Genomic DNA, 21233 nt, shown 5'->3' on the forward strand with positions numbered 1-21233 from the left:
CTCCTTCCCTCCTTTGTTTCTAGCATGGATGAAATATCTCTTTGATCTTCCCTGGCCATGGCTGGTGCTTCCCTCTTTGGTATCTTTGTCACCTTGCATGTAACCTTCCTGGTCCCCTGGGACTGCAGTCCTCATGGCTCCAAAGGGGCCTCACCTTCAGCTGGTCACTTATGGTCCTCCTTCAGCCTCTATCTCTAGTTGCACCTCCACCTTTTTCTGCCAAGGTCTTTTTGAAGAAGCCCATGTGGACAGAGTCCCCTTAAAAATTGCTGGGCACAGTGACTACTTGGGAGGCTGAAGCAGGAGAAGTGCTTGAGCCCAGGAGTTCAAGGCTACAATGTGCCATGATCACACCTGTGAATAATCACTGCACTCTAGCCTGGGCAACATAGCAAGACCCTCACCTCTAAATTTTTTTAAAATTCTAGGTGGTTATTCTTTTCTTTCTTTTTTTTCTTTTCTTTCTTTCTTTTTTTTTTTTTTTTTTTTAGGTGGAGTCTCTGTTGCCCAGATAGAGTGCAGTGGCGTGATCTCGACTCATTCGACTCACTGCAACCTCTGCCTCCTAGGTTCAAGCGATTCTCCTGCCTCCTGAGTAGCTGGGATTACAGGCACCCACCACCACGCCTGGCTAATTTTTGTATTTTTAGTAGAAACAGGGTTTCACCATGTTGGCCAGGCTGGTCTCGAACTCCTGACCTCAAGTTATCTGCCTGCCTCAGCCTCCCAAAGTGCTGGGATTACAGATGTGAGCCACTGTGTCTGATCCTACGTGGTGATTCTTCTTGCAGGTTCCACATCCGGTACCTGCATGCCATGTGCCATACTGGACCCTGTGATCACTGCCCAGATCTCCCCTTAGGAATGAAGGACACATTCCCCCAGATGCTGTTGCTCAAGGTCACAACCTTTCCCCAAGGTCAGCCAGAAACAATGATCGATCTGTGGCAGGGGTAGAAAGGTCCCTTGGCTCTGTCTTGGGACAACTCTGAAGGGCCATCCCAGCTTCAGATCTGGGCAGTGGGGGTCCACTTCTCTCTATGATCCTGCTTCTTCTCTTTTCCTCCTCTGGGTGCTATCCCAAGAGCACTCTCTAAAAAACCTTCCTCACATTAATCTTCCCCCTCAGAGTCATCTTCCAGGAAACTCAACCTGCCACACACTCCCTTGCCATGATATAGGCAAGAGAGAGTGACTTCCAAATGGAAACATCCTCTACAATAGGCTTCTTCAGGCAGCTGCTCACCAGTGGGCAGTCTCCTGTGTTCCACAAGCTCCAGGGACACATATCAAGCTCTGTGTGTGGTCTCAGGTAAGCCCTAGTCACTGGACTTAAGAGACAGGAGCAAAGCATGTCCTCTCTCCATGGTATGGGGAGGAAAACTGACCACAATGTTGACAACCCAATCCTAGAACTCCAACTTCGAGTCTTCTTCTGTATCAATCCATGCACTCCCTTGAGGTGGACAGTGGCTGGAGAAGGCATGCAAAATCATTTTCAAGGAGCTCTTTCTTGTGTTCTACATTTTGGAAGTGGCAGTAGTTGGCATTGATTGTCTTGGGAACTCAGCTGAAACTGAAGTAGGAAGAGGCCCATTTTAACATTTTGCTACAGGCCAAAGCAATGCCACAGGATAGGAAGGGTGTCTCTGACTATGCCCCCACCGGCCCTGTCCTCTATGCCTGTCTTAGCCAGGTGCCAGAGAAAATTGGATGCTTGGGGCCCAATGTCATCATTTTTAGCGATACAGCACCTTCATTTCTACTCATGCCTTTTTCTAAGGTGGGGCTGGCATGTCCTTCTTATCGGCCATTCCTTCCACATGGGTGTTATTTTATCACCTCAGAGGTCACACTCATTAGCCCGGCAGCTGGGCCAGTCCAGGCTAGGCTTCTCCAGGTCCTAGCAGTGGACGTGGCTGGGACTCCAGATTTTCTGGTTGTTCACCACCACTAAATTCTTACCACTCCTATTGTTTAGGCTATAAGATTTTGCTCTCAAGTTTCACATTAAACAATTTTAAGAGCATATCAATTGTATATATTTACCAATTTAAAAATTGGGGGAGGAAAAGGAATTACCATGTCAAAAGATACCTGATTTTGGAAGCCTTAAAAAATGTGTATTCAAAATCTGGGAAATGCAGTGTGTACCCAACTGAACTATGTTCTCTTGGAGGGAAGGAAACCACCAGTGCTCTCTTCCACAGACTGATGTCTTATGCTGTGGCCGGAGGCGGCAGAGCACATTGGCCCTGGACCAATGACTCCTTTACCATTGGTTGAATGACATTTATAAATGCACAAGCCCCTTCATAGGCAAAACTTCATCCCTAAGCCTAGGAATGGAAGGTGTTAGTCTCCAAGTCATCAATATACAGGCGTGAGGAATGGAGAAGCTGGGGTTCTTTAAAACTGCATCCTTCATACCAGTAAGTACTTAGGAATTCAAGTGGGAAAAAAAGTTTGACTCTTGCCTCAAAAAAAAAAAAATCACAGAACTCTTTTTGAAAGATGACAAATTCTAGATTTGTGGGGTCAAAAGTCACAACATTTAAAAAACGATACAGCACATGTCTGTGTGGAATATCTCACAACATTGGCCTAAAGCCAAACACAGGGGGCAGAGTTTTCTGGACCTGGAGTTCAGTGACAGGGAGTGTGAGGATAGATTTTGTAAAGTCACAAAAGGGGCTGGTTTCATTTGGATGGAGTAACATGCAAGTGCGAGGGAAGGAGTGACTCAGGCAAGGCTTTTCATAAAGGAGGAGCCTCTGCCAGCTTGTCCTCTCTCCCATCTCTGCTCCCTACCTCCCCTGCTCTCTCCACCCCAAACCAATGAAATAGACAGACAAGGGTCAGATGGGTATTACGTGAGATAACGCATGTGGCAGGACAGAGGCCAGTGTACTTGCAAGGCCTCTCTTGCCTCACCCTGGTCCCATCTCCAACATGTGACAATGCATTGGAAGTTGTAAGGTACTAATGAGATAGCCCATCCTTCCAAGAGCTCTTCCTGTTAGATCCTACCCATTCCAACCTAATTTCCAACTGCATCCTGGAACATACTGTTACTTCGATGGGACTACTGAGGCCATCTTTCTTCCACCAGCCCACTGCATCCCAGGTGCTTGCTCTCTGCCAGGTTTGTAAGTTCACACTTTATTCTATCCCATCCTCCTGAGGGCACACCCTACAAAGAAGAGAGGAAGCAAGAGAACCAGATTTGTCCCTTGTCAAAACAAATACGTGTTTCACTGGTGCCACAGCTTTTGTTCCCAAACCATCCAATCCAGAGCTGGGGGGCAGGTAGGGAGATTTGCTGGGAGGTGGGCAGTTTGCTCCTATTTTAAGCAGCTTGGAAGCTTTGCTTACTGGTGTCCTCTGCTGCCCTCTGTGGCCAAAACATCAGTGTCTCTAAAGACACCCCTCTAAATCCGGTGACCCAGCTCCCCATCCCCCACTCCCTCCCCCAGCATCACCTTTCAAAGTTTTTCTCCTTTAGTTCTCTACGGGCTCTAAAAAGTAAAATTGGATGTACCCTAGCCACAGCCTGCATCTGGTTTACACTCTCAGCTCCTTCCTGCAAAGGTTATTGAGCTGAGTCCTGGAAGAAATCTTAGGCCACCTAGCTCTGCTCTAAGCAAGAGCTTTTGAGAATTTATATACAGTTTTTGGTGAATCTCAGACACTGCCAAAATCCTAGACTTGGTAAGGCACAGTGGCTCATGCGTATAATCCCAGCACTTTGGGAAGCCGAGGTGGGTGGATCACATGAGGCCAGGAGTTCGAGACCAGGCTGGCCAACATGGCAAAACTCCATCTCTACTAAAAATACAAAAATTAGCCGGGTGTGGTGGTGCACATCTATAGTCCCGGCTACTTGGGAGGCTGAGGCACGAGAATAGCTTGAACCCGGGAGGTGGAGGTTGCAGCGAGCCAAGATTGTGCCACTGTAATCCAGCCTGGGTAACAGAGTGAGACTGTCTAAAGAAAAAAAAAAAAAAAATCCCAGACTCAGTGCCAGCTGTTTGCCTTAGCTTGGGGAGCTTTCACTTACAGGGTGCAGTCTGGCCAAGAGGAAGGAGCTATATAATATGGTTGACGAAATTTCCAACCTTTAAGTTCAGGGGTACATGTGCAGGATGTGCAGGTTTGTTACACAGGTAAATGTGTGCCACGGTGGTCTGCTGCACAGATCATCCCATCACCTGGGTATTAAGCCCAGCATCCATTAGCTATTCTTCCTGATGCTCTCCCTCCTCCCACCCCTCACCCTCTGACAGGCCCCAGTGTGTGTTGTTCCCCCCAAGTGTCCACATCTTCTTAGGTTGATGTGGTCTTGAGTGATCCCTCCTTGCCTTTCCTCTTTCAAAACAAGATCTAAAAAGTTATGTTCTCTATGCGTTGGAGGTATTGCCTTAATCTGTCAAGCACAGTCCAGGATGAAGAGGCTGCTGTGGTGAACTACTGTAGGCACCTGGAAGCCACCAAGGTGCCCTTTTCCCACAGCCTAGTCCCAAGTAAGGGAAATAAGCTTATGGTTAAGGGAGAACTGTCTACCAATTTGAATTCATTAAAATACATAAATGTGTCCACTAGAAATGGCTGGCTGGAGAAGCCCAGTACGAAATCACCCCATTCCTGAAACCCACCAGCCCCATGAAATAGTTCACTAGAGAGCAATTTGCAATCTTTGAATTCGTTGACTATCAACCTGTATAGGTGCTCCGTGGCCCCGAGATCTGAGAAAATGACAAACTACGTCTACTTCCCGGCCGGTCACAGTGACTCACGCCTGTAATCCCAATACTTTGGGAGGCCAAGGCGAGCAGATCACTTGAGGTCAGGAGTTTGAGACTAGCCTGGCCAACATGGTAAAACTCCCGTTTCTACTAAAAATGCAAAAATTAGCTGGTGGTGGTGGTGGGCGCCTTTAATTTCAGCTACTCTGGAGGCTGAGCCACAAGAATCGCGGGAAGCGGAGGTTGCAGTTAGTCGAGATCCAGCCACTGCACTCCAGCCTGGGGGACAGAGACAGAGCGAGACTCAGTCTCAAAAAAAAAAAAAAAAAAAGTATTTCCCAATTCTTCGTCCGTTTTCCCCTGTCCCCACTTTGCCTTCTCCAGGTTCCTGAAAAGTATCTCCCCCAACCCTTTCTGTGTACACGGGGAAAATACGCGTTCATTTTTGTTGGGGCACTGAAACCTACCCTTCTCTTCAAATCGTTTACGTAGATTGTTCTAGTATAAAATGTGGCAAGAGGTTAAAGGGAGAGATACAGACCAGTTCTCTGGCCCTCGCTTTCCCTTCAAGTTACACCTGTGAAACTCATGGGTCCTTCCACAGGCTTCAAAAACTAAGGGCGTCCCCTGTCCTCTCTCCAGATGTCCCTTCCCCATCGCCAGTAGCGAGTGGGAGACAGCTCAGCGCGGGGGAGGGGAGCACTGGGCCCGGAGATTGAAGGCAGCGTCAAAAGCGCTGCTGGAAAATCCCTGAGCGCTAACCGTTGCCTGCATAAGCCTTAAATCTACGAATTTCCAACACCTGTAGCCTTTGCGTTCCCCAGGACTTCAATCGACCCTGGCGATAGAGAGGGCAGGCCTGAGATGCAGTGACTTGAGGGCACATGGCCAACTCTGTCACTCCAAGATCACACTGGGGAACCAGACTGACTTCTCCAATTCTGAACTCGCCCCGGCCCGCGCAGGAGCGGCGGGGTGCCGAGAGCAGGGACAGAAGGTCGGGCGGCTCAAAGGGCCTCCTCTCCCGCATCCCCGTCAAAACCAAATCGCCTAGCACAAGCCCGTAAGCAACCACTGTACTGGGAGAGGGAAGGAAGGGCAGGCGCAGCCTAGATCAATTGATCCCTAGATCAATTTCCTTGCGCTGTTTCTCCCAGACAGTCAATTCAGCTGCGTCCCACCGAAAAGGGCGCATCGCCCACGCCCGAAACGCAGCCGCTAGGGGCCGAGAAATCATCCCCACCTGGCCCGAGGCCCACGTCACGGGGCCAGGGACGCGGGAGCGCAGCAGCGTGGAGGGGCTCCGCGCCGGCCGGGCGCTGCCCGCGGTCCTGCCCTCGTTCCAAGGGCACAGCGCCGGTAGGAGGACAACGACGCTGTGGCGGAACTGCCGCCCCCGGCAGCAATCCTGGAGCCCGGCTCCCGGCCGCCCCTCAGCCCCGTGCAGGCCGCGTCTCCCTGACGCGGAGTCCCACCCCACTACCCGCCGCCCAGACGACCTCATAAACAAGTCCTGGAAGTGCGGAGGCAGGAGGCGGGGCGCAGCGCGGGGGCAGGGGGCGGGCCGGGGTCAGGGCAGAGGCTGCGGCCGCGCCTCCCCATTGGCCAGGACGCAGTGAGCTGCCCGGAGCGCGGCGCGGGCGGGGCCTGCCGGCGCGTGCCCGCCCCCACCCCCGCGCCGGTGCCCGCCCCCCGCCCTCCGCGCCCGCCCAGTGCCCGCCCTGAGCCGGCCGACGGAGTTTTTAAAGTGGGCTGGCGGCCGCGGGAGCCTTACACTCGCGAGCGGCCCGCCACACAGCTCCGGCGCCCGCCGCTCTCCCGCCCCAGCGCTACTGAGGCGGCCGTACAATCCTCGGCAGTGTCCTGAGACTGTATGGTCAGCTCAGCCCAGCCTCCGACTCCTTCCGACTCCCAGCATTCGAGCCACTTTTTTTTTTTCCTTGAAAACTCAGAAAAGTGACTCTTTTTGCAGGGAAAAAGGAACTTGGGTTCCCTTCTCGCCGTCCTTTTTTCGGGTCTGACAGCCTCCACCCACTCCTTCCCCGGACCCCGCCTCCGCTCGCAGGTTCCTCCCCGTCACCTTTCTCCACCCCTACCCCCGCACCTAGCCCGCCGCGCGCCACCTTCCACCTGACTGCGCGGGGCGCTCGGGACCTGCGCGCACCTCGGACCTTCACCACCCGCCCGGGCCGCCGGGAGCGGACGAGGGCCACAGCTCCCCACCCGCCAGGAAGCCCAGGTGCTCGGCGTCTGAACGTCTCAAAGGGCCACAGCGACAATGACAGCTGACAAGGAGAAGAAAAGGTAAGCGGGCGTCCGGGCCGACCAGGGGGCCGGTCAGGGGCCGGTCAGAGGCCGGTGCCGGGCTGCGCTGGGCAGGCGCGACCGAGAGTGTTTGGGAGAAGAGTGCGGAGAGGTGTTCGGAACTCGAGGCTCGGTTTGGAGGGCTGTGAGGGGAAGAGCATGTGCCCGGTTTGGGGGCGCGGAGCAGCAGCTTTGCAGTGGAGACTTCTGTGGCTCGGAGGAGTCGGGGATCCGCGCGCGCAGCGAGGCCAGGAGGCCGAGGGAGATGGCCTGGAGGTAGGAGGTGCTTCCGCGGTGCCTTTGAAAATCTCCCAGCCACCCTGCACCAGATTACCGTGGCCACTGGCGCTTGGAAATGTTTGTGGGTGCATGTCCTCGACTTTCTCTGGTCTCTCATGTTGGGGCAGCATCCACGTCTCTATTTTTCTCTGGATTCCCGGGGTCCTTCCAAAGCGCTCCTACGCCCGCGCCGTGGCCCAAATGGGCAAGGGGGGCGGGAGGCGGAGAGCGGCTCAGGGACAGGATCCCACCGAAGAGCCCGGACCCTTCAGAGCGCCCCGCTGCCCGGCTCCACACCCCACCGGAGGTTGGAGAACCCACTTCCCTCGTGCCGCACCTTAACTCTGGGGAGAGTAGGTAGTGAGTGACCTGGATTGCCCTGCGGGGGCAGGTGGTTCGGTGTGTAGGGAGCGGACAGCAACACTGGACGTCCCTGGCAGGTCCGGGTGTCTGTCTCCTAAGAGGACAGGGAAGGGCAGCCACGATCTGCCCGCCTGCTCTCGCGAACCTCTCGGCACTGGGTGAGAGGCAACTCCGGCCAACTCTTGCTGCCCTCTCGCCCTCTCCCGGCCGCTCCCAGTCCAGCCGGGCCTGGCGCTACCCGAGCGAGGGTTCGAGCCCTCTTCGCGGCCGGGCAGAAGCAGGTAGGGCCTCATCTTCTGCATATGTGTGCGGCTCGCCGCCTGTCCCCTTTCTCCTCCTGTCTCCACCCCTGCGGCCCCAGTGGCCTGGAGCTTCCAGCCCCGCGCTCGGCCGCGGCTTGGCGAGGCTATGCTGCGGGAAGCTGGAATCCAACGCGCGGCCGGCTGAACCGCCTGAGCCGCAGGAAACCAGCGGCAGGGCGGTAGTGAAGAGGTGCGAGGATGAGGAGGGCCCACCTGCGAAGGAAGGGAGGTGACTGGCCGGGAGGGCTCACTGCCGAGGTTGATTTGCTCTTGTTCCAACTTCCACTACGGGACTGGAGCCAGAAACCTTGTATCCTCCTGTCGAAAGCGGCGGTTCCCACCTCGGGGCACCGATAAGGATTTGATAAACGGGAGCGAATCGCGCCTGTCCTGGCTCGGCGCCCGGGCCCTTCATTGCGGGATCGCTAGGGGAGGGGACTGGGTCCTGCTCCCCTTTCCTGGCCGCAGTCCCCCCTTTCGCGTCACCGTCGCGCCCTCACACCCAAGACAAGTGAGGGAGCCTTGAGACTGCAGCCGGCACATCCCCAGGGCCCTCGGAGCCGTCCTGGGGTTCCGTGTCTTTTGAAGGCAGCAGAACAAGGAAAAGACTCTAAGATTCCAGAGCGTTTTGTGAAAACCAGTTATAATGCTAATAATGACTGAACCATCGAAAAGCAAAATTATAGACAGCTCCTCTGCAGGCGCTCTCGGGTCCGGAGCCGGCGAGGGAACTTGTGTATTTTACAACTGGGAAGCCTATCGGGAATGTGCCAATCGCCAAGGTGGGGCCTGATAGTAATCTTGACAAATGTGTGAAGTGTCAGCTCCTCCTGCGCGCCTTAGCGCCGGGTTTTGTGCAGTTTTGTACCGTATATACCGAGAAACTTGGGAGCAGGGGAAAAATGATTTCGACACACCTGGCTACAGTACCTGCTTCGTTAGCGGGCTGTTGGAGAGAGAGAAGGAGCAGGAATGGGAGCGGGAAGAACGTTGACTCCCAATTATTGGCGAGGGCGGCCGCTTTAAGAACCACTGTCGGGACTGCCTGCGAAACTTCTTGGAAGCCGCTGTGTGAGCTGCGGCTCTGGGCTGGTGGCCACGCCAGGGTGTCCGCCCTCTTCGACCTGCCTGGATTTTTGTGCTGCAGAATGGCAGGGCAAACAGCGTGTCCTTCACCATCTAGAGCCCCTTAAGGGGCTGTCCAATTCCTGTTGGACTAACCATTTTGAGACTCATTTACTTTTCCTGCCTGGGTCTGTTTGCTGGCTACAGCTTCTTTAGCGACTAAGATGTAATTAAAATATGTGAACCAATGCATTGAAAGTTGGTGTTGTTATGTAAGTGGGTGCTGTAGCTTTCCTGAGTGCCTCACAAGGGCGATGTGACGGTGAGGGGGCTCTCGGCTGATGATTCTGCCCACTAGTTCTTACATTTTGTGTTTCTTTGGTTTAGCAGAGCAATTTCTTCCCCCAAATGCAATGTGGGCAGAACATTTGGAATATTCCTTCTAACAACGGCCCCTCAAAAAGTGGGCAGATGATTGTGTCCCAAAATGTTAACGCGTCGATAAATATGTTAATGTTTAATAATAACAGAGTTTGCTTTCTAAACGGTAGTTGGCTGGCTGGCCTCGATAGTACCAGTTTTGGTGGTAGTGGGCATTTGCGATGACATCACAAATGTCAGAAACTGAAGCCTGGTGGGTGGGGGTACTGCACTTTCACCTTTTTGTGCATGCATCTATTAGGAATGCCCAAGTCCTTTCACTGGGAAAAAATGTGGAAATTCTGGGGTGCATGGCGTTTGGGGAGTGGTTCAGGCAAATGTAAATGAGATCCTTGGATAATCAGGGATCAAAGTCCCGTCCCAAAGCCAGACCTAGGTCCAGACACCTCCCCGGAGTGCCTCTACAGTAGTGCTCAGTACAGGTCTAGCATGGAAAGGGAATTGGAGACACCTGGATCAGAAGTTTTCAAGCTCTCTCCCCTCTTTCTGACAGCTGGACTTAGTTGTTCCTTTCCTAAAATCAAATCAAACTCCATCATTATTCCAACTCTGAAGGGAAAAAATATTGTTGGACAATTTCTCTCAATTTAAACATATTTCAAATAAATATTCCCTCAACACTTGATATGTTTCCATTGTATTACGAGTAGTGCAGGATGATACAGAATTGATGTAACACATTGTTGGCTTGAGTATTTAAGTTTTAATTCATACAGCTTTCATGAAGTTCAAAAGAATGCCATCATTTCAAGTTTTTTCAGTGGTGCTTATAGGGAGCCTAGAAATATTTTATAAGAGACCATGGAAACCATCTAGTCAGACTTTTCTCTTTCTGAATAAGGAGACTGATGCCCAGAGAGGTTAAAAGACTTCTCCAGTCATAAGGAAAATTAGTGCTGATAAGAGTCAGGGCTGGTAGTGGTGGCTCACGCCTGTAATCCCAGTACTTTGGGAGGCCGAGGTGGCGGATCACCTGAGGTCAGGAGTTCAAGGCCAGTCTGGTCAACATGGTGAAACCCCATCTCTATTAAAAACACACAAAAAATTAGCTGGGTGTGGTGGTGGGTGCCTGTAATCCCAGCTACTCTGGAGGCTGAGGCAGGAGAATTGCTTGAACCCGGGAGGCGGAGGCTGCAGTGAGCTGAGATACCACTGCACTCCAGCCTGGGCAACAGAGTGAAATTCTGTCTGAAAGGAAAAAAAAAAGTCAGAATCCTGGTTTATTACTTTCAATTAAGTATGTATGTTCCTATTGTTCACAGGCGAGTACCCCAGCCCAGAAATATCTCTAGATAGTGAGGATGATTTCCAAAGGAGTGCTCTCCCCATCACAACTCTCAAACCACTGAACCTTATAGAAAGGAGATTTGCTTTTCCAGATAATTAATCAACACCTTTAGGCTGCAGTAGAAGTGATTCTGTTTGCTTCTTGCGGGGAAGAAAAAAAAAGAAGAAGCAGAGTTGGAATTGATGCTGTTCCCAGTGTCTGTAAACTTTGGAAAGTATGAATTCACTGTTTTAGTTAGAAAAAATCTACTTGTATAGGTAGACCTCATTAAACAAAACCAATGCAAGGACCACTCCCAGTGGAGCACATTGCTGTGGGAGGTAGAGAACATTCAAGCAGCTGCTAGATTGATTTTCATACTGGGTGAGGTGGCATTTTCACTAGGAGTGAAAACCATGAGACTAAGTTTAATTTACTTAGAATGTCCCTCTTCCTTTCTCTGTCTGCGTGTGTGTGTGTGCGCGCGTGCGCGCGGGAGGGGGTGATTCTCAACTTTCTAGGAATGTATTAAGTGCAGTGTTTAGAAATGGAAGGAACCAATTAGATGATTCTCAGTGCTCCAGGATTTTAGGCTCACTCATTTGAAAATACTTGCTGTCATTAATTGTCTTGAGATTTAGGCTTTTCCACTTTTCAGGAAATCTATCTAGTAGTTTTTTGGGGGTTTTGTTTTGTTTTCCCTGGTTCTGCCCTATGCCAACCTGCTAGTTTCCCTTTTCATTTTAGCCTGATGAATCTTCCCGTTTGCTTTCAGTACTGACCATCGCTGGTAGTTCATAACAGGTCTTTTACCAATATTGTCAAGTTAGCAATATTGGCTCCTGGGGCTCTAGTACTCTATATTTCCACCACCCTCCCCACCAATACCATGCTGCCTGTTCACATGATGTACACCAGCTCTGATACTCTCCCTAAGATATAATCCATAAGACAACAAACTTGTATTGAACACCTACTCCTAATCTGGCTAAAATGCTGAAGAGAATACTAAAAAATAGGGGATATGGTCCTGGTTATCAAGTTGCTTAGTCTGATTAGAAAAAAAAAAAAAAAAAAGGAGATACAAGGAAGCTTAAGTGAAAATATAAGGGGTTGGGTGCCGTGGCTCATGCCTGTAATCCCAGCACTTTGAGAGGCCGAGGCAGGCGGATCACGAGGTCAGGAGTTTGAGACCAGCCTGGCCAATATGGTGAAACCCCATCTCTACTAAAAATATAAAAAATTAGCCAGGCGTGGTGGCACGTGCCTGTAGTCCCAGCTGCTCAAGAGGCTGAGGCAGGAGAATTGCCTGAACCCAGGAGGCAGAGGTTGCCATGAGCCAAGATCACACCACTGCACTCCAGCGTGGGTGACAGAGCAAGACAATTAAAGAAAGAAAGAGAGAGAGAGAAAGAAAGAATATAAAGAGCTGACAGCCTACATGCTTTTCTGTAGAAATCTATTATTTTGAAGCAAAAGATAAGCTCTGAGTAGCATTTCAGGTAATAACCACCCCCCCCGCCCCCCCACACACATAAGCACACACAATTATTTAAGAGTATTATATGTATTTAGAGGTGGAGAAATTTGTTCCTAGTGTCCCTGGAACCACACAGGGTAGGTGCTGATCACCAGCTTAAAGACTGGCTCAGAAGGAAGGTCAAATGGGAGAAGGCAGTGTTTGGGGGATAATGAGAAGAAAGAAAACACACAGGGCTCCCTGTGATGTATTCCTTTTCGTGTACTTCGACCCCATACACAGAAAGGCCCCTGAAATGGAATGTTTCCTGTTCTTTACACACTTGCTTTGGGTGGGGACATGGAGAGGGAGCTGGCGGGGGTCCACAGATGACATGGGTAGTAATTTCTGTTCCCCCGAGAATATCAGTGGAGACAGCTATGACTCCAGGAAGGCCAAGAAGGCAGAGGGAGCTTCTTAACCAGGCTTTGTGAATGGGTTTCAGAGGCTGGCGTGTACATCTCTGAAACTGTGTGCAAGGCATTGTGTATAGAAGCAACTTGTTCTGAAGGAAGTCTGTTCAGCTCTCAGTAGCCTTTCGAAGGTTCTAGGCTAGGGAAAAGGCAAGCCCTTGCTCTCGGATGCCTGATTTGGTGACTGCCTTATGTTTCAGAATCTTTCTATTCAGATCCCAGGCAGTTCTTGTGTTTCACTGCCATTGCTGCTCCCTGTGGTGGAGAACGGGGAGGAGGATGGTGTATCTAGTAAAGGTTCTGAGGTGCCGCTTAATCTTCCCTGTCCCTGGCTGGCGTGTCTGTCCACCTACGTGTCTGCCCTCAGTCTTGGAAGGACGGGAAGCTGAGTGCCCTGCACAGGGTAAATACTAGTATGATTCATTTTGTTAATGCTTCTGAAAAATGACTGTGAAAACAAATTTATTGTCAAATATTCCATCATCCTCAAACAGTTATTTGGAGGACCTTCATGTACTAGGAATGTATGTGTTCTTAATAGAAATTATATTTTGCAGCTGGGCGCGGTGGCTCACATCTGTAATCCCGGCACTTTGGGAGGCCAGGGCGGGCAGATCACGAGGTCAGGAGATCAAGACCATCCTGGCTAACACGGTGAAACCCTGTCTCTACTAAAAATACAAAAAATTAGCTGGGCGTGGTGGTGGGCACCTGTAGTCCCAGCTACTTGGGAGGCTGAGGCAGGAGAATGACATGAACCCGGGAGGCGGAGGTTGCAGTGAGCCGAGATCACGCCACTGCGCTCCAGCCTGGGTGACGCGAAACTCTGTCTTAAAAAGAAAAAAAGAAAGAAATTGTATTTTGCATCAGGACAAAACAAAAAACTGACAGTCTTATTTGTGCCAGTGCCCTCCTCAGAACTTTATGTGGATTAATAATCCTGTGAGATAAGCCCTGTTATTATCCCCACTTCATTGATGGGAAAGCTGAAGTCTAGAAAGGTTAACTGCCCAAGGTCATATAGGTAGCATGGGCAGAGCTGCATTCAATCTGAGTAAAGGAGGTCCCCAGAGTCTATACTCTCAATGGGTGTTCCATATATCCTTCCCTTACTGAAGATATCTATAAAGTATGTAATACCGCTTCTGACTCACAATAAGTGCTCTATAAATGATAACTGCCTTTGTTGTTTTCCTTATAATTATTATAATTACTTTTGTTTTTGTGATTTATCACTTGCGTCAAACCTCACAAGCAGGTAGGGATGGAAGATCTGAAAGGCCAACATGGAACTCCTGGAATTTCTTATTTTTCATGGGTTTTCCTAGACCCTGACAGGAGGTGGTTCTCTCCTGCCCCAAGAAGTTCAAAGCTTTCCACCTCCCACCCTTCGCTGGTGGCAAGACTTCAATAATTACTTCAGCCTTCGGACTCCATTGTGCAGGAGAACCTGTTAGAAGCTCTTCCTCTGTGGCTTCTGAAGAACCATCAAGATGCACAGGACTTCCTGTGGCTCTTTTGATCCTTTTGAAATTGCGAGCACAGGAAGGAAAGAATGGATAGGGGGATAAAAAATAGCTGTGATTGTTGTGATAATAGCATGTTGCATTTCTATAGAGCCCTTTCGCTGATGAGTCCTGAGCCTTCACAGCCATCACACTGTTGGCCTCTGCACTGTGAACCTAGAGGGTACCTTGAGTTTTTCCAGTGCTGTCAAACAGAATTGCATTGACACATACCTTAACCAAGAGAGAAACGAGCCGTGTTGGCAACTGTGGGTCACAGTCCATGTGGTGGTCATCCACGGGGTGCCCCTAACAGCATCTGTAATTTTCAAGTACATGTTGGGTGTAATTTGGTGACTGTTGTCTGTTCCCACTGTTGGAAGCCACAGAACTGATCTGATGAAAGCATATAGTGAAGAAGAGCGGCGAGACCCTTTGTGAGATCCCTGGAGCTGAAGAGTCAGGTGTGGAATGGACAAGAATGTTATCCTCTTCTAAGTGACCTTGCTTTTTCTAATTTCTTAAGAAATACCTGTTTGCTTGACTGCCTTAGGCTGTTTGCAGGGGCCACTTGGACGTCAGCAAAACTCTTACTAGATAACATCACTGCCAGAAGTTCCACGTTTCCAGGAGGTACATTTCCCACTGCCCCCACCCCCCTGAACTTGGAAAGATTCCTCAGTTTTAAAGTTGTAAGTAATTTCCATGCCAGACAATGATCCTGTGAACAGACCCTTTTCTCATGTGGAAAAATATTTCAGAAAGGGTGTCTTGTCAATGAGAAAAATGACCCCATTAAAACACGTTTATTTGCCATGTACTCATCTGACATTTTCTGAATTCTACAAAGCCATGGACTTGGATTGTTAGAAGTGTCTTATACACCCCTAGTGACTTCTTGAACTGTCCCCCCCATCCCCAGCCATGGAACTCTACAATTAAAAAAACCTAAGCGATAAGTGGTAGCAATCATAACAAATTAGTGATTTTATGTGGTTAGGCTGTGTAATCAAACACATGGTCAGGAAAGTGGGTCCAGTATGTTGTACTCTTGATTGTGGTGCTGAAGGTAACCCCCATTGCCCTGTAGGCTGCCCCCAGAAGCAGGAGGTACAGCCGATAGTATTCTTACAAGTTAATCAATTCTGTAACAGCTTTAGTTGAGTTTTTTGGTCTCATTTTTAGTCCAAGGTGCCCTGATGTTGGCCTGTGACTATGGGGAGTCAATGGCTTGTTATGAATAAGAGGCACATGAGCTGAATCTGAGAAAGTTCAGAAGCATTTTATACGTTGTTTAAAATACATCTGTTAAAGTATATGATTATTTTTTGGTAATCACTTAAATCATTGTGCTGTGTGTCTACCCAGGCAGTATTTATCTGTCTCTCCATGTTGTGTTAGTATAGTGTTAAAAAAATACACATATTTTACTCTCGATAAAAACTTTGCATACTGTCACTACTTTGTATAAGATTTTTCCTGACTGCCTCTGGGTAGGGGGCAGGGAGCAAGAAGACCATCATTCTTTCCTTCCTTTATATTTGGGAAATGGAGGTGCTGAGAGAAACAAGCCACACTGTCTGAAGTAAAACCTACAAGTGGACCTGGGTGTCCATGGTGAGGGAAGGCCCATATGTACCACCTTGGGCTCCAGTTACAAGGTAATGAGCCATGAGCACAAAAGGGTGACTCAAAATTCAATGCCAACCATTCTCATTACTAATGAGTAATTACAGCAAATATTTACAGGCCTCCTTCCTACCTTTACGACTTCCTGTTACTGAAGCACTTTGGAGTATTGAGAAAGATTGTCCTGGAAAAATACGTCACACACAGTTGCAGGAAAGAGTGCCTTTAAGCACACAGAAAAAATCGGTTACTTGGCTTTGTTTATGAATTCCACATAGAAACAACAGAAAATTGTGCCTTTTGAGGGACTGCATGAGAATCCTTTCTTCTGCATTTCAAGATAAGATTTTAAAAATCACATATATCAAATATATGGGGAAATGAGACACAATGTTTTAGAGCGTGTCTAGAAATAATAGGACCGTGCAAGTTAGTACAGCAAAATTTGGGATCAAAGCACGGGTCATTTGATAAACTCTCTTTTATAAACGTTACCTCTACAATATTTTTCTAAATGAAAACAATCATGCTTAATAGAATTAATCAGGATGGGAGCTAGAAGCATATAATTCACTTTACACAGATTGGAGTCAATCCTCATAATGCCCCTTTCCTGTATATTTAGTTAAAAAAGCACTCCAGTAAGATTGCTTTTGCAGTAAGTTTCTGCAAACCACTGTACCCTTGTATTTCTCTCCTGTGTTTCCAAGAGTTCTCAGATGCTATTTTCGAATGGCAGCGTTCACTCCAGTGCTGGCTGAGGTCGACGAAGCTAATTTTGGTGCCTTGGTGCCCAGGGTGAAGGGAGAGAGAAGTCCTCTGCAGAGCTAAAAGGACTCTCTGGGGCCTGGGTTTGGAGCAGTGTGGTGGTGTTGGACACACCACATTTCACCTTTAGAACCTTTATTTGTGTGCTTGCACAACAAATGTTTACCCAGATATTAAGATAAGGAAAGTATGAAGGTCACATTTCACTGGTGACAAGAGAGCTTCTATAAATGTAACCATATTGTGCGGCAGGAGTCTGTCTTTTATTCTGTACCTGGGACTTAGGGGGAGTTATTGGTGGGTGGGGCATGGGAGTTGAGGCTCTTCTTGGTTTTTTGGCTTTCTTGCCATCACTCTGTTTGTCTTGCCTCAGCTGACGTGTCCCTCCCATTTGGTGAGGGCCTTTGTCATGGCCAAGACGTCTAAGGAAACCCTAGTCTGTGTGGCTGGGCACTGTGTGGTCCCCTGACTCTCTAGAGTCTTCCGGACTTCCATGGAAATTAGTGCCCCCGTGCATTTCCCTGCTAACTGACTGGAAGGCACCCTGGCTGCTGAGATGCCCTCCTAGTGCCCCAGAAGAGGTCCGCGTGGTGCTGATCCTGCAGCTGTTTTGGGCCTCCTCAGCAGGATTGTCCTGTCCTCAGAGCATGGAGAATCCTGAGTGGGACAGAGGTTTCTTTTGTGGATTTGGGTGTTTCTCTTAGGGATCTCCAAAGACTAGCTAGACACTCAGGGCCTCAGTGAAAACATGGGTCCTTGGTCTAGTTTTCTTCCCAAGGGCAGCCACCATGGCAGTGGGAGTTCACCTTGCTGACTACAAGGGACCCCACCCCACCTCTGTCGCCCATTCACCATCATTCACTGTGCCTCCTAAGTTCCTAATACACAAGCCTCCTCCCACAGCCTCAAAGGCAGTGCTTCCGTACCCATTCCCACTTCTGTTCCCTCACACTAGCTCCTCCATTTGGATGCTTTCCCCCTCTCTTCCTATTCCAATAGCTCCGACTTTTCTGTTGTGAGCCCAGGCTTCCCGAAATCTTGCACAAAATCACTAAGGGAACGTAGAAATTTCCACAGTGGCACTCCCACTCCCTGCATTACTAGCTTCTGGTTGTTTGCCAAAGAGCCCGCTTATATTTCCTTGTTATCTAATGACACTTTATTTGTTTTTGCCTTTCTAACAATATAGCATGTTCCTGAAGGCCAAGGATGTCTGATTTTCTGATGTGCCCTAATACCTTACTTTTTTTTTTTTTGGCTCTGAAATCGTGTTTAGTTTTTTTTAAAAAAAATAATAGAATTGCTTTGTTCATGCCCCTTGGGTTACTTGGAAAGCTTGCCTCTTGTGCTCTGCTTTCTTCATTTATGTAGATTTGACCCCTTTACTTATTTCCCTTTAAAGAGAAAGAAAAAGGAAAAGAAAAAATTGGGGGGACCACAGTCAGGTCTTATTGATACATAACTTTATATCAGATGCAAACATCAGGCTAGTATTATATTAGTTCTTCACTTCAAGAATGCCTTATACACTAAGGTGAGTACAGCCAAACAAAATACTCTAGCTTAATCTCAAAGTTAAAAGCAAGATGGGGAAGTTGTGCAAGAGGGCACTAGCTCTCAGTTCAGAGATCATCTTCCCTGGGAAGCCTTCCCTGATTAACTGCACATTGGTTACCCCTGTGTTTGTATATGGTCTTCAGTCTGTGTTTTGTTATTTGTATGACGCTTTTACAACTTGCTTTTGAAGGCTGGGGGTGGCATATGTCCCTGATCACCACTTAAGTGGTAAGCCCTTCAAGAGCAAGGACCCAGTCATTTTTTCCTGTTATTTTTTTCCCCACAGAAGTCAGAATAGAGGTCTCTTTAGGTGCTCAGTAATTATTTGTAGACTGAGTAATTCTGTCTGTGTCAGGAACTTTGGGAGTTTGGTGTAGAGAACTGGAAGCACAGGTAGACACTTTGCTCACATCAACCTAACTTATCCTCATTGGTTATCCACCATGCATATAGCAGGGTTTGTGGGGATCATCACTGTGTGTAGACATTTATAGGTTCCCTCCCAAATTCAGGTGCTATGCTGTACAGGGTGAGGTTACAAAGAGGCGTTAGATGGACCCTGAACTCAGGATGTCCTAAAATGATTTGTTTAAGCAATATAAGATGGTTTGTGTTAATGGATGTCCAAGCTCTGGCTTTACAATGTTGCCATCTTGTTAGGAAGTCAAAACCAACTCAGATAAAACATTGAGCAAACAATGGAAGATTGATAGTAATAAAGTGAGAGTAAGGGTAAATAGATCTTGTGTGCTGGGAATAGTTAGGGAAGTGATTAGTGGAGATTACAGAGAGGTTTCCTGGAGGAGCATGAAGATCTAAGTCTGTCTTGAAGATTAGGTAGAATATGGATAGGCAGATGAGTATCGGGCATTCCATTTGAGGTGAATTGCATAAGTAAAACGATGAGGCAGGAATAAACAGAGTGTGCAGGCCAGGACTGGTGAGCCAGTTCCTTCCAGAGCTGGATCTGGAGCTCTGTTAGCAGAAACGAGATGAGGACCAGGCCTGGGCTGGCATTGGGAAGTTTAGGGGCAGGCCTTCCTGAGTCATGTTGTGATGGAATCTTTGGGTTGCCTTGGGGCCATGGGAGCAGCGCATGCCTCTTCTGGCACATGAGAAGCTGCTCAGGACATCTCCATTAGCCCTCCAACCAGAAGCCTGGCTCTAGTGTGAGCACCAAGTGGGTGGCTGTAGGAGGCCATGATTTGTCTTCTATAATATTGACCTCAAAGCCTCCCCTGCTAGCCCTTAGTAAATCAGTCATGTGTGAATGTGCCCAAATCAGTCCGATATATGTTTCTTTTTGGCCTGTACCACTTCTCAGGGTAATAAATGCCACGTCTGAGTCTCCTAGTCTATGGAGTGGGAGCTGGAAGGGGACTGCTTGCTGTATCCTAAAATAGCAGTGACCCTCATCCCCATGTTCTCTTTCTGACGGTAAAACCTTTGTCCCTCTCATTATTTGATGAGGCTCTCATTCTTTTCTCATTCTGGATTCTAGGTTTTTGAGTCTAACCATTATGGAAAGATAGAACAGTCCCTTCAACATCCCACTATTTGTAGGGCATGAAACAGCCAAATCCAAGTCAGACCATCCCTTTTATGAGTTTCTACCAATAACTGTTAATTGCACACCCTGTACAGAGCACTGTGACCAAGTTGTTCCTTGACCTTCCCCTTTCCTAGTGTTGGTCACAACATTCCCTAAAGCCCTAACTCAAGTTCTTGGGATGATACCGCCAGAAGAGGGAAAAAAGGAGCCGTCTTCCTGAAGTCACCTGGGTAGAGCAGCTGGGGGTTTTTCCCTCCTTGAGCAGGTGTAACCTTTTCCCTGGAGGAATTTAGAAGCACTTAAAGTCACAGCTGAACACTGTGGGCCTAGGCCTTGGCCAGAGATCCCAAATCACTGGAGAAGATTCCATTCCAGGGACCAGTAGAGGCCAGCCGGTCTCATCCAAGTCACTTTAGCTCACTCTGTCCACTGGTACTTTGAGGGAGGCCATATAACTCCTGAGTACTTTTGGCTTGGAATTTAACCTCACAATGACAACTGCATGTTTGGTCTTTTTTTTTTTTTTTTTTTTTTTTTGGGGGGGGGGTAGGAGTCTTACTCTGTTGCCCAGGCTGGAGTGAAGTGGCGTGATCTTGGCTCACTGCAAGCTCCACCTCCTGGGTTCATGCCATTCTCCTGCCTCAGCCTCCCCAGAAGCTGTGACTACAGGTGCCTGCCACCATGCCTGGCTAATTTTTTGTATTTTTAGTAGAGACAGGGTTTCACCGTTTTAACCAGAATGGTCTCGATCTCCTGACCTCGTGATCTGCCTGCCTTGGCCTCCCAAAGTGCTGGGATTACAGGCGTGAGCCACCGCGCCTGGCATGTTTGGCCTCTTATTCCTTTTCTGTCCCTCTAGTAATAAATGCCTGTAGAACTGGGAAACTGCTGCCTGGTCCAGGCAGGATTGGTTGGTTCAATCACCTACTCCACAGTCACCCTCTGCTCATTGCCTACTCTGTGCAGGCTGCTGAGCCTCAGGTCTGAGAGCAGGGAAGGGCCCTCTGCAGTTAGGTGGAAAGGAGCCTGGACTGTCAGAACCAGGACCTGCAGTCCTTTCCTGCACTGGAGCACAGTGCAGCCCAAACTAAGGGAACTCGTCTCAAGAATCTCCTAAGAACTCCCCTAGGCCAGAAAGTGTTGTTTACCCAAATCTTGCCATGGCTAGAAATTTGAGTCTAGCCGGGCGCGATGGCTCACACCTGTAATTCCAGCACTTTGGGAGGCCGAGGCGGGCAGATCCCAAGGTCCAGGAGTTCGAGACCATCCTGGCTAACATGGTGAAACTCCGTCTCTACTAAAAATACAAAAAAAAACTAGCCGGGCGTGGTGGTGAGTCCCAGCTACTTGGGAGGCTGAGACAGGAGAATGGCGTGAACCCGGGAGCGGAGGTTGCAGTGAGCCGAGATCGTACCACTGCACTCCAGCTTGGGGGACAGAGCGAGACTCCGTCTCAAAAAAGAAAAAGAAAAAGAAATTTGAGTCTAGCATCTACCTTCTCACAGCTCCAGGTGGACCTCCAGA

The 21233-nt window shown here is 48.9% G+C and overlaps 1 protein-coding gene across 1 annotated transcript in view; it reads left to right on the top strand.

Moving 5' to 3' along the window:
• The first annotated feature begins 6494 nt into the window (after positions 1-6494).
• Positions 6495-21233, top strand: part of EPAS1 (endothelial PAS domain protein 1) — a 90192-nt gene continuing 75453 nt past the window's right edge. Inside the window, exon 1 of the mRNA XM_021925252.2 lies at positions 6495-7049. Coding sequence (XP_021780944.1) covers positions 7024-7049 — 26 coding nt within the window. The 5' untranslated portion in view covers positions 6495-7023. The remainder of the gene's footprint in view (positions 7050-21233) is intronic.

The sequence above is a fragment of the Papio anubis genome, chromosome 14 (genome assembly GCF_008728515.1).
Source record: "Papio anubis isolate 15944 chromosome 14, Panubis1.0, whole genome shotgun sequence".
In the NCBI taxonomy this organism is placed as follows: Eukaryota; Metazoa; Chordata; class Mammalia; order Primates; family Cercopithecidae; genus Papio; species Papio anubis.